Genomic DNA, 14,403 nt, shown 5'->3' with positions numbered 1-14,403 from the left:
ATATATCAGCACATCCTCACTGCACACCCGACCCCCCCCCCCCAGTGACACCCAAGGATCACAGAGAGGTAGGGAAATGGGGTAGGCATAAAAGAAACCCTCTCTAGTCTTTTACCACTAAGATGTGATGAACAAATAAAGCAGAAAAAACAAAAAATAACACATTTAAACTGTAGGTAAAAGTGATAAAAGTTAAAAACCCACAGTGGTATACAGCATAACTACAGATTACTCAGAACCCTGCTTTTCCCGATATTTAGATTCCAAAACAGGATAAACAGAGCCCTTTTCAAGCTTCCATTTCATGCTCGCTAAAGCTGTTTTCATGTGTAAATGCTTAAACTGTAATAAACCTTCATCAAAAAAAAAAAAAAAACTTTGGAAAGTACTCCTAAGCTTAAAGATAAAGAATATTATGGGCTTTACCAAAAAATTTCAAACTTAAAACTTAAATCTAAAATACCCAGGGCTGTATTTAGATTCCTCTTCATGTTTCAATCTCAAGGCAGGCAAAGCCCTTTTCATGTGTAAATGCTTAAACTGTAATCGATAGCATATAAATTTAAATAACCTTAAGGGCTTTACCAAAATATTCAGATTAAACTTAGCATAAAATAAAATATAAAATACACATTTTAGTAGTAAAGCACTGTTTTTTTTTGAATGCGCCTCTTAAAAGCAGGCACAACAAACAGCTACACATACGATTAAAACATAAGTACATGAAAGACATGCGATTATTTTTACCCATGCTAAAGACAGCTTTTAAGAAAGAGAATATTAAAAAAGGGTCCCTTCCCTGAGTAGCTAATGGATCTGATAAAGCCACCTTTATGAAATATTATCCAAATTAATTGTTTTAATTTTAAAGTTTTTTTTTTTTTAATTCTAATGTTTATTAATTCTAGCTTTTTCTATCTCTAGCTATCTTTTTTGTATCTTAGTTTTATATTGTAAAGTGAATAGTAATCATTGGTTTGAGCAGTAATTTTAGAATATTATGCTATACAGCCACCATGTATATTAATCTGTTATAATCTGGGAAGAAGAGGATCAAAAAGGACCTAAACCACTAGTCCACCCTCATTTCTATTCAGTTGGGATGTTTTGCAAACCACCAATCCGGAAATGATATCGTAACAACTCCCATAGCCTTTCTGACTCCCCTCACCCAAGAAAAAACATAACACAAGGGGAATTCCTATGCAAGACCGTTAAGTTGTTAAGACGAAAGGATGTTCATTCATCATAGAATAAATAAGTATGTTTTTTAGAAGAGGGAGGGTTGCTGCAAGGCTCACTGTAGAGATTACTTCTTTGTACTACCCAGCTTTAGGGATTCTAGTTGGCCCAGCATTTTAGACTACCTGAGGTAGAGGCTGGATAACAGACATGTCAATTCTTAGGATGCTGAATGTTCTCATTCCTGGGAAGGTGGCAGTAACACGGCGCACCATTACCTGCTCAGCTCCAGGTGAAATCCCCTAAAGGGGAAAAAGAGACCTTGTCTGATCAAGAAGTAAGATTGCTAGCAGGCATAGGAATAAAAATCACTTACTGGGAAAAAAAAATCAGATTCTGATAAATGCTTGCATTTTACTTTGGCATCTTTAATGCCACAGACAGTCCACATTCTCAGCAGTGCATTAAGCGGCATACCAGATTCACAGCATTTGTTTTTAAGCCTCATTTCAGTCGCACAGAATCAACAATTTCCAACAGTTCTGCTTTCTAGTGAAAAATGAATCATGAATATAAGGCAAGTCCTTTTGTTTTTCAGTTTGGAATGGAGTTTCGTCATGATGTTGGAGACAATTTTGGTCAAAGTCATCAACATCCTTTTTCTCATTTTGCCATGGGTTTCGGGTGTCACATTAACATTAGTCAATATGACCGAATCACCTAAAGCCAATTATTACCCTACCAGGTGGCTAGCCCTGACTTGGTATCTTCAAAAAAATTAATGGTTTTCTTTTCATCATATCATATGATCCTGGATTATGGTTTTCTTTTCATTTCATATGCGCATTTTCTTGGATTATGCTTACTGATAAAAGGAAACTACTCGTGGTCTAGTAATTTAGCACTACATGATACTGTTGATGTTTTTAAACTGAACTCCTGTGTAGGAAATGATGAACTGGATAATTGGTAACAGACGACTGGAAATGGTTTCCCTATGCAAATACAAAGCATGTTTTTTCGGCTCACCATTGATCGCAAACTACATTCTGAAAATGGTGAGATGAAAAACCATAAAAAACACAAAGTTTTATTTTTCCAGGGGGAAAGCCTAACTTTACCCACCACATACCCCAAAATTATGTATATCAACTCCACGGTTGTACCATAGTGAAGAAAATGGGAAAAAAACATAAAAAGTGCAGCGCACAATAAAATACAATGTGATGAATCTTATAGTGACATTGTATCCTCACACTAAACCTGTACAGAGAATGTAGCCGTGCAATCGCATTAACTAAATCAGCCAAAAATTCAAAAAGTGTCTGCAGTGATTTCTATGATCCATCAAAACACCATATCCTGTCTACTCAGACATGGAATAAAGGTTCTAGCAGTAGGCACCAGACAGTTTGCTAGAAAGAAAGCTGTAGAAGGAGCTAATAAGTAAGCAAACCATCCAGTTTAATGACATGACAGTAGTTGCCTAAACAAGACAGAATCGCATGTCATCCTGCACATGGTGTAGACTCCTAGGATACTTAAATTCACACTGCAATACACAGTAGAGTAAATTTCATGTCATATGATATTAAGTTAGCTGTTACCATGATGCCTTATAATAACTATAAATTGACCCTTGTCAGTAGGTTTTAAGATTAATAAGGGATGTAACATTATCCATAGGTTCATAGGTAGGTACTAGGCTATCGGCCCAAGGGCCTAAGTAAGCCTAGCCAACAAGGTTCCCTGGCTTATGCACCCAAGAAAGTTATTTTCCTGTGCCCCTGTCAAGCAGAGACACAGAAGTGATCCCCGGGTGTATTTCCTATTTCCCATCCACTCATCAAGATTTTTTTCTTGAAGAGTGCTAATGAGGAACTTTGCTTGACATAGATGGGCAGCTTGTTCCAGCGTATGGGAAGTCTCTGGGACAGGAATCTATTCCTCCAGCATGTCCTGTTTATTGTGGTGACAAGGTTTAGGTCCCTAGAGCAGAGGGATTGGGATTTCTTTATGTGTAGCATGTCCAACAGCTCTGGGTTTGACATAGCTTTATATGTTAGGCAGAGATCACCTCGGAGTAGGCGATATGCTACGGAGTAAAGCCTGAGTTTTTTGAGGCGGTCAGTCTAGGGCATTTGTTTGAGGCCAGTAATCTTCTTTGTGAGGTACTTCTGTGGCCTTTCCAGCTGCTGCAGATGTCTTGTGAGGTTCATTCCTCATGTCTGCCTTATTTACTAGTTGTTTTAGACCTTGCACATCATACGCATTCCTGTGTGTAAATGAACACTGCTCTTCTGTCCAGCAGGTATATTACACCTTGCCACCTCTGTTCCTCCTATCTTAATTTCTTTTCATGCCCTGTGACTCACTACATTCTAAAGAAGTATATTCATGGACCTGCTGCCAGTTCCATAAAGTGAATTCTCAAAACAAAGTGTTATATTTCACCCCCTCAATTCGCTAGTCAAAATGCTTGTTCCAACTTATGTCCTTTCTGAAACAGGCCTTCTCCTACACATTCCCATTTAACATTCTATGGACTCCGATCCTATCTCCATTTCCTTTTCTAGCTTCAGGGATGCAGACTTCTGTTGATTCATATACCCTTTGCACCATTTTCTGAACCCCTTTCACCAGCTTCATATCTTCCTAAGGGTAAGACAGACGGCCTAGTGAGCAGTATATATATATATATATATATATATATATATATATATATATATATACACAATTATGTAAGATATGTATATATATATATATATATATATATATATATATATATATGTGTGTGTTTGTATAAACACACATATATAACAGAACATTGCTTTCCAGATCCACGGAATCTGTCCTGCAAATCACACCAAGAAGATTTTTTGCTCATACCACAGGCCTACCAAACTAGTCACAGTCATACTTTCCTAATGCAAGAAATACTGCAAAACATTCTTCCTCATACAATGTTCATAAATCTGCCCTTTCCAGTTAATAATTTCTCCAAGGATTTTTACTAAAATGAATGTATAACCTTCCATTTATACTTTATGACCAAAAATCTAACATCCAGTCCCATTTTTCAACTATGATAGTTAAAGTTTCTTGCACAATTTAAGGCCTACATATATTTCTGAAACTCTGCATACAGTTTAAATTGACTACTCTTGTCATTAATTATATGTTCAGCATTTGGAAGCTATCTGCACACTTTGTAGTCACGTACTTAAAACACAATCTAAGATGTGCCAAAGTGAGAAGCCACATAAATTCCTAATCTGATAAATCAAGCCAGTAGGAATGAAGTACATTGGCAAATATAATAGTGTATCTGGGCACACCTTTCACCACCATTACCACTGTTGCTTGTGGACAGCCAGGCTGAAGATGGGTGTTACCTGTCTATTTGTAGTCACCCAATAATTGTACATTTCCTTATGTCATTCTGAGAAGGAAAGGTTACATTCATCTGATAGAGGTCATAAAGTCAACTTTAATCCTGCACAAACATCATGTTAATGTGATACCAATGTACTTTGAATGGGATTTGCCACCTCATTTACAAAAGGAATTCAGTGGAGATGCATTCAGAAAGAGCTACTAACAAAGAGAACAGCTTATCTGTGATATCTTAACATGTAAGTGAAGGTATGAGCCACTTCCAGAAGATATGAAATGCACTTTTGTTTGGTTCTTTGCATTTCATTTCAAGCTGTTGGAAATGTAATCAAGCATGTTAGACTGCTGGCCATCCTGTAGACCATCTAAGAGTGCACAGAGACTGATGGACATACTGTATGGCAGTGTTTCCAAAACTAGGGTCCGTACGATAAACTCAAGGGGTCCGCGAGCTCACTTGCACCCACCTGGCTTTCAGGCATCATCCATGACCCGACCCTCTGGAGAAGGAAAAGTTGCACCGCTCATCCACAATTTATTTAAAAAAAAAAAAAAAAAAAAAAAAAAAAAGTTCCCTGTTTGCAGCTGAGCAGTGGCTAAGCAGCTGCTTGCCCTTAGTTTTTAGAGGAGAAGAAGGAACAACTTCCGTGTTTGTGGCTGATGCTGAGCAGCTACTCACTTGCCCTGTGTTTTCTGCCAGCAGTTAGAAATTGGAGGGAGATTTAAACAACTGTTCTGTTCCCTCCAAGTAAGACAGGTCCCGTGTTTATGTTGGTCGCTGTATGGGTATGGGTCTGCTCTCTCCCTTTTGCCAGTAAACAGAAATTAATGCAGATCTGATGATCGATCCAGACGATGTTGTTGACAGAACTTGAAGTTATTTTTTTTTTATCAAGGTTTTAATAAGAAGCAGTGCTTGAGTGTCACTGCCACTTGACCAGATATTCGCAGAGTGTGCCAGATTTTTGCCTTATTTTGTCTGTTTCACATAAAATGGGGTTGCTCTGGCAAATCATTGAGGACTGAAGAAAATAATGGCAGACTTCTGAGCTTTAGATTTCATACGTTTCAGAAAATTCCTATTAATTCAAAACTTGTTGTTCTATCAACTTTCTAAGTTTATGAGTAATACTTAAAATGTATCCTTAGCTTTGGCCCTTTCTTCCCCACATTATGACAGGGTTTGTCCATATTTCCTGCGCTGAAGAGGTTGAAAGGTATTGTGTGTATGTGTTTGTGTGTAAGAGGGAGGCAGGTAGGTAAGTAGGTGTGTGTGTGTGTGTGTGTGTGTGTGTGTGTGTGTGTGTGTGTGTGTGTCCGCACGCGTGTGTGTAAGAGGGAAAGAGGTGTGTGTAACAGGTAGGCAGCATACCCTTCAGTTGTCCAGGTTTTTGCATAATGTCCATATTTTTGCCTCATATTTTCAGTCTGTTTCTAATAAAATTGTGTTTTTCTGGAAAATCCCTGGCACCCACCTATGAACCTATGAAATCATTGATGACTGAAGTCAGAAAATAATGGCAGACATTTGAGCATCAGACTTCATAGCCTTCAGAAAATTTGTACTAATGCAAAACCTGTTGTTCTATTAACTTTCTAAGTTTACAAGACCAAAAATTAAAATGTGTCCTTAGTTTTGGCTCTCTGTCCCCTCATTATGGCAGGTGCATTTTTCAAGAAATTTAGTTTCAAGTGCATTTTCAAGGAATTGTGAGTTTCAAGGGAAGAGAAGTTTACTGCTGCTCATGCTAAGTCTATTTACAATGTGCAACAGATTTGTTTAGCTAGTTAGCAAATAGTATCACTATTGTGGTGCTACCTTTTAAAGCTGTGTTAGTAGCACAACAGGAAGCATGCTTGCATTTTAATGTAGAAGGCTGTGAGTTCTACTCCCACAGCATATTGATGGATTGTTGATACTGTTTTGCATTTTTAGGAGGTGGGTACTGGAGTCCTGAATACGTCCTCTTTTGGATGAAATATTGCCAGCTTACCATTTTTTAAGTAGGTAATTTATTCTTCAAGGGCAGCAGGCACTGAATTTGTAGATGAAACACTAAAATAAAGTTGTTTGCTAGCAGCAGCCTTTTCATTAGTTACAGATCTCTTTAAGGTGGAATTATTCAGATGACTTACTTCTGCAGAGACTGTGCATATTGACTGATGTTGGTAGATTGTAATGACAGAAGTGTGAGTGGCCCTTTATGGTTGAAATGTTCTCAATTGGGCGGTTTTGTCATTATTGATTCATATGTTTTTTCACTGCTTACTAGAAAAATGTGCAGAACTAAACATTTAAATCATGTACTACCAAGTGGTGCTGTATTATACAAGGGATATAATTTAATTATTGTGTATTAAAAATGTAATTATTCAATCAGGAAAGTGAATCAAAGAACTTTTGCATGCGCCTAAAAATTTTCGCAAGGGACCTAAGATTTGAAAACAGCCCAAAGGTAAACTTAATCCTCCACTAGCCAGATGCATTTTATTTGAATGTGGAATTCAATGCTGTTTCAGTGAATGTGAATTTCAAATGCAGAGAAGTTGTAATGTTAAGCCTGTTTTCATTTAGACTATATTGCTTTGTTTAGATTTAGCAAATGTCTGTTTAGCTTTAAGCAAATGTCTGTTTAGCTTTAGCAAATGTCCATCAGTGGTTGTGCTATAAAATTTGAAATACAAGTTTTAAATTAACTCCAAACATCTGTAGTCATTGTAGAAGTAAAGCAGAAAACATTATGCACGCTGAGAATTTTGAACAGTGTTTATGGCAACTGGGGAGAATCAGCCAAGTAATGGGACACTGAAATGGCTGTGTGGTGGTGCGGGGGCTGATTGGGTGGTTTGGGAGCTGATCCAAATGTAACGTATGTGTACTGCCACTGATAGGGGTCCGTCAAAATATTTTCCTTTATAAAAGGGGTCCTCCAGCTTGCATAGTTTTGGAACCACTGCTGTAGGGCATCTAAGAGTGCACAGAGACTGCTGTTCATACTGTAGGGCATCTAAGAGTACACAGAGACTGCTGCACATACTGTAGGGCATCCAAGAGTACACAAAGACTGCTAGACATACTGTAGAGCACCTAAAAGTGCACAGAGACTGCTGGACATACTGTAGGGTATCTCAGAGTACATAGAGACTGCTGGGCATACTGTAGGGCATCTAAGAATGCACAGAGACTGCTGGACATACTGTAGAGCACCTAGGAGTGCACAGAGACTGCTGGGCATACTGTAGGGCATCTCAGAGTACACAGAGACTGCTGGACATACTGTAGAGCATTTAAGAGTGCAGAGAGACAGCTGGACATACTGTAGGGCATCTAAGAGTACAGAGAGACTGCTGGACATACTGTAGGGCATCTAAGAGTGCAAAGAGACTGCTGGACATACTGTAGGGCATCTACAAGTGAAGAGAGACTGCTGGACATACTGTAGGGCATCTGCAAGTGCAGAGAGACAGCTGGACATACTGTAGGGCATCTAAGGGTGCACAGAGACTGCTAGACATACTACAGGACATCTAAGAGTGCACAGAGGCTGCTGGACATAAGGTAGGGCATCTAAAAGTACACAGACTTATAAGAATAGGAGGCAGAAGACCTATGTCTATTGAGCTTTCCGAATATTGCAGTGAAACTCCCCCGTACCCCTACGTTCCCCTCTTTTCCATGTGTACCAAGTAGTCTTTAATCCCTTACTGATTTATATTAAGTCTCTTCCTCATGCCACTATACTTTGAGGTCTTGCCACGCCATCTGAAAAATCATATGTACTACAGTCTCTTGTGAATTATCACTCTCAGATACAAATACTAACCATTTTCATCCCTCACCACTTTTGTGGAAATCCACCTTGATAGCTGTGATAATATGGTATGTATAAGTGTTACTGCGTTCCCTCTTGCACTCCTAAAGTATGCCCACACAAAGCTGTTCTGTGTTTCCACATACGTTTGCTGCTTTGCTCTCCTTGTCATGCTGGTACAGCTCCATTTTATGCTCTCCATCATTTTAATGCTACTTTCTCTGTTTGTGTCCCAGAAATAGACAAAGTACTACTAATATGACCTCACTTATACTATGTGCTAATTGAAGACAGCTTTGGTATACTTAGAGTCCAGTCCTGTAGCTCTGCACCCAGCATATCACTGGCCTTTACCAGAGCCCATTCTGAAGTGCAATACAAGATTCAATACTGGAGTAATTATAACCCCTCTCTCTTTTTCTTCTCACTACTCCCTAGCATGAGCTAATAAAACACAGTTTTCTGGGGTTATCACCATCAAATGGGTGGGTGGGGGACATTGACATGATGGTTAAGGTCTTAATTTCACAGATGCAAGGTGCAGAGTTTGATTAGGATTTCTGGTTATTTGCTAGGCTTGTAATTGTCTGCAGACTGATAGTCTAATATTTGCCTATGAACCTAAAATGCAGATCCTTACATATTCTTTTACCTGTAACATCTCTGGCTGGAAAATTACATGCCCCATTCTCATACAACCACTGTGCAGTACATCCCACAACTTTTACCAATAATGCTTTGGGAGAAAATGTTCAATAATACTTGATAACTTTTTTTATCCATTCAGTGGTCCTGAAGGCAGCATAACTATGGTTCCAAAGGCAAGGTAAATTAGCTCCATCCCCATGAACATTGTAAACCAGCCATCAATTAAAGATCAAGGGCTTCATCTGGTTTTCATTTCTACTTATTGTAAACATAGTGTTTTTAAAAAAAGAACTACATGTAGCACTTACTTATTTAATGACAGGTCCAGAATGAATTTAGAACCAAATGCCTCAATCTGGAAACTGACCTGAGCAAGATGAACAACCTGTAAATAAACACAAAAAGAAATGAAGACTATAATCATAACCTAATATTAGGAAAAAAGCACTGAACTGTATTACATATAAAATAAAGATACAATCTAAGTTAAACAGAATGAAAGAGCACTTAAATTGGAATTATAGCACTATCCATAGATCTTCAAATTACTGCTCTAAAGCAGGCACAATTAATGGCCTTCTAGTCCTTCCCATTGCTGTTTTGAACAGGTTCAATTAACGTTTTTACTTCTAGTCTTACTCTGCATTTGGCTGAAATGTTGTCAGACAGATGCATATATGCACGCACTCTCTTAAGACTTCATCAGGGAAACATCATGAACAACTTATTTTAAACCATGCATGCCACAAGTTAAACAAACTGAAGTAAATATAAAAACATTTATCTTATGAGAAATGCTGTACAGAAAATGGATACTGCTTATTAAGGATAAATGCATTAGTACAGCCTATGGGTAAATATATACAAATAAGTCAAAGTACAGAAACACAAGTTTCATTTATAAAGTAACACTTTAGTAGCATGCATTTATGTAATACCTGAACAAATGCAAAACACTTTGTTTCACAAAGAAGAAATGTTTCAAAGTTAGACACGACTTGGAATGGAAAGGAGTGTATTCAACAGATTGCATTCAAAAACAAGGCAGACATTTACTACAACTTTCCAAATTGATTTTCTTGCACTGTTTTGTCACTGCTACCTACCAGTCATAAGACCCCTGTCTGCCAATCAGCTCATTCACTTATCACCATGGACATGGGTCAACCAGCAGAGCCATCATTAATACAGACATCAGGGTGGTTTGTCCCCTTCTTTTAAGCCCTACCCCTTGCATCCACCCAGTAACAACCCAAGGTTGAAGCATGCATTGTGCGTCAGTGATGTACTGCCCCTCAGCAAGACATCCCTGCCCATCCACAGGAGGAACCACACAGTTATTCTATTAGTCTCCACCAGGGAAGTCAGACAGACATACGTGCCCCTGGGCATGCTCACCCCTGCTCCGGAGAGGCACACCCATTCTCCTTGCCTGCACTGTCCAGCACACAAGTCGCTAACTGCACTCAGGTCACCTGGATCACAATTTGGGCTTTATCTGTCTGTGGCAAATCTGCAGGAGTAACTTTGTAAATTGTAGGGAGATAGTCAAAGACATCTGTAATGTATTACAAGAATACAATGAATGACAAACTGACTGTCTATTCTTTGGGATTGAGATGGGGAGCATCTCAAGTTAAGCAGCTTAAATGTAAGGGCTTGTATGAACAAGGAGCCAGTCAGTCTTATCAAGGCTTACTCAGTGGTGTTTTGGGGACCTAGTCAGAATCTTAAATAATCATCATAATCATCATCAGCCCCCTTTTCCCCATTTTCTACATGGGGGTCAGACTGTTGTGACCTCTCACTATTCAAGGGTGCTCACCTACCATCTTTGACACTTATGTCTGTGTGTCACAGCTCTTCTCTCCCACAATCCTTACATCCCATTGCTGGGCAGCCTCATTTCCTCTTGCCTTCTTCCTGTCTGTCTGTCCCAAATTTTCTTCACCAGACTGTCTTCAACTTTTCAAGATTCTGCTGGCCAGAAACTTGAACACCTTACTAAAAACAATTTGTAGTTTTCAGGAATTCCATATGGAAGTGTCAGTGGTTTGTCAGGATGGCGACAATAAACCAAAGGCTTTTGCTAAATGGTTTACTATGACGGGACAACATTAATCTTCAATCTCCATCCCTTCTCTAAAAGACATCTAAAAAGTTAATTTGCACCAAATCATATGACAGAGATAACCCTATACCAACCTTGTATGTTTGTTGAATGTTTAAATACTAAAGTAACCTGTCCACATTACCTTCCCAAATATTCAGAAATCATCAACGGTATGTTTCAATCTAGCACTTTTCTTTAAAAAAAAGTTATTCAACAAAAATAATGGTCTAAATAGCATGACAATGCATCAGTATAGATGGGGCAAAATAAGCCTCCAATGTCATCCCTCTGACTTGTAATTATCATCCCTTGTTAAAAAAAATAAGAAAGTATTCTTTGTTCATGCTAATTCTAACTAACTCTCTCTCTCTCTCTATATATATATATATATATATATATATATATATATATTTACACACACACACACACACACACACACACACACACACACACACAGGTGAGTTTATATTAAATGCTGATATGCAGAAACATTGCTGTAGGAACACGGGAACAACAGTAGGTATGCAGTCACAGGAAGCGTAAGATAATTAGCTATACACATCTTTGAACAGATCCACTTAAAAGCTCTTGCTTGATAAATCAAAATAAATCAAAACCCTCGTTTGATGCAGGTTATATTGATAACTGTCAACAGCACACTTACACAAAAGCAAAACATGATGAAAATACACTGATTTCAAAATGCAAAGAGTATCTTTTTGTAACTTATTTAAAAAAATAAATAAATCAAAAACTTCCACTAATTTCCATACACACACTATCTGCATAACAAAAGAAAACAAGAACACACAGCCCATGGAACAGCCTGTAGAGCAGGAGACTTAAACTAACAAACACTTGGGAAATGGAGTATTTTCATCCATTTAATGTATGGACTTCTTCAGAATTAAAAGTACACAGAGCAAGCTCCTCCATTTAAATTCAAGACAATCATATGCTGTATAAAGTATCATGACAAAATCTGACTAAACAAACATAGCATAATTCAAAAAATATATTATTAATAAAAAGCCAAATCAACACTCACTAACATATCTTAACAATAATAAAAAAACAAGAATGTTATTGCACTATTAGTGCCACAAACACTATCCAAAGTATAATTTGGTTTATTGTAACTTTAGTACTGGGCTAATGTTCACCACATCATTTAAACAAAGTGGCATCCAGCCATAGTTGCCAAATTAATCCATGAATCTCTAAATCTGTCTGTATACTGTTACAGAAAGGGGTTTTACTAAGGTCATTTTTAGAGGTGAGGATAGGAGTAGCGTTTGCAGCAGGGATAAGGTTAAGGGTAGCACATGAATGAGGGGGAGCAGGGGGACTACATATATGTAGTCAATCAGCAAACGCCCTTCAGTACCACATGAAGTCCTTACTTTGGTAATAGAAACTCCAAGCCATATAGGCCAGGTTTCATCCAACTTTTAAAACTGTTCTGTTTAAGTTTTAGGGGTACACAGATCTGCATCCCTGGTACCAGTACTGTTTGCTGACCACGAATTTGCAGAAGACCAGCACATCAAATACATTATCTCATATATAGAAATCTTAGACAACAAAATGTGATAATTTTCTTACAATTCAGCATTTATAGTCCAATAGCATCTGGATATACAACTAATTTCCTAAAACATTTATTAAAGACATAATTTCTAAACACTATTATTCTCAAAAATTGGATATTCACATTATTTCGCTTTTGTGCAGCAAAAAGATTTATAGAAGGTTCTAATTTAGTTTGAAGATAAAATATAAAAAAGAGCATCTACTTATTTAGCTGCTTAGAAAATAATGTAACAGGCATTGCTAACATAGTAAATAAACATACCCTAACATCTAATGACTAGCTATATGTACAAAGTGTAAGAAACTTTTTAACCTCAACATTATGAAGTTTCTATTTAACAGACAAAGCAGGGATTCATCAAAAGGTGCAATAGAAGCCATATGGCTCTAGTAAAAAAAGCCTTGCTTCTACAATGTGACACTTTGAGACTCAGTAACACAGAAGTCGTGACACAGTAAAACTTCATTATCGGCTAATTTGCATGTCTCTGAATCATGTTTACTACCCAATGTACAAATCACTGCTCATTTGAATATGGCAGTAGTGACCTTCTGCTCATGGAGGCAGCAGCATTCCTCCCCAGTCACTCTCCTACACACATAAGTACACCAACTTGTACAGACCCACACCCACACAAACCACAGTCTCCATAAATGTTCCTGATCTGTCAGCCCTCCACTTGGTTCCCCCACTCCCACAATAGCTGAAGTGCCATTACAGCATGTATCTACTATGCCCTGGTCGCTAGTGTGTGTGACCCCCAACCCCCTGATCACCAGAGTACTGCAAGTGCTGTTATGGCACTGACCTGGTATCTTGTGAATCCCCACTCCTACTGCCAAACCCAGTACTTCTAAAAGTGGCATTACACCACTTCCAATTAGATTAATTATTCCCTGTACTGCTGCTGTGGCTCATAGTTGAATGTGATATTTTGGCTGTGTTTAATACTGCTGTGTGGTGCGGATTAATGTGCTGATCTACACAGCTGCGTGATTTCGTAAATCACTCTGTGTAGATGCATTCCTGGAGGCAGTGCAGGAAAGACAACACAAGGCTAATTGGCATACGCATCTCCCTAGAATGCCCCCTTAGCATTCCATTCAGTACTGCCATGGGGCCAGCCCTACATGGTGCTGCATGTCTTTGTGCTGGAGCACCATACAGCACCATGTTAGGGTATTTGCTGAATCCCGAAAAGGTACTGCGTCTTTTACATGGAGACATACACTTTGCAGTACCTTCTTGAATCTTGGCCAATGAAATATTTCCAAAAAGTTTAGAATATATCTCATCTATTCTATTAAAATAAAAAGCTGACTGATTCAGTACTAACTTATATAAAATCTTAATCCATTCCAAATAACTACATCTACTATTTTGGAGAATTACATTTAAAAATATATAATGATAACAGAAATAAACAATACTGCTGAAGTCAGTCTCATGAACCACAACCCTCGGCATTCTGATTTTCACAAGGAAATTCTTAAATTGAGCTTTATAAACACCAAAAAATAATATCCACTAAATCTTCAAACCATTTGTGTAACTCACAAGTTAAAGAAGATTGGATTGTGTTTTGGAATGTGAAATAAAAGAATTCTGCATATCTTTTCAATCATTTGCACTTATATTTATGGACTGATGAATCTGAA

The 14,403-nt window shown here is 38.0% G+C and overlaps 1 protein-coding gene across 3 annotated transcripts in view; it reads right to left on the bottom strand.

Moving 5' to 3' along the window:
* ADAM23 (ADAM metallopeptidase domain 23) overlaps nt 1-14,403 on the bottom strand; it is a 1,167,569-nt gene that overhangs the window by 980,449 nt on the left and 172,717 nt on the right. For all 3 annotated transcript variants that reach the window (XM_044076026.1, XM_044076027.1, XM_044076028.1), the window contains exon 3: nt 9,347-9,423. In XM_044076026.1, the coding sequence (XP_043931961.1) occupies nt 9,347-9,423 (77 nt within the window). The remainder of the gene's footprint in view (nt 1-9,346; nt 9,424-14,403) is intronic.

This window comes from Protopterus annectens, chromosome 6.part1, assembly GCF_019279795.1.
Source record: "Protopterus annectens isolate FY-2018-M chromosome 6.part1, PAN1.0, whole genome shotgun sequence".
Taxonomy (NCBI): domain Eukaryota; kingdom Metazoa; phylum Chordata; order Ceratodontiformes; family Protopteridae; genus Protopterus; species Protopterus annectens.
The sequence above is the reverse complement of the archived record's forward strand: the minus strand, read 5'-3'. Positions and strand labels throughout refer to the sequence as shown.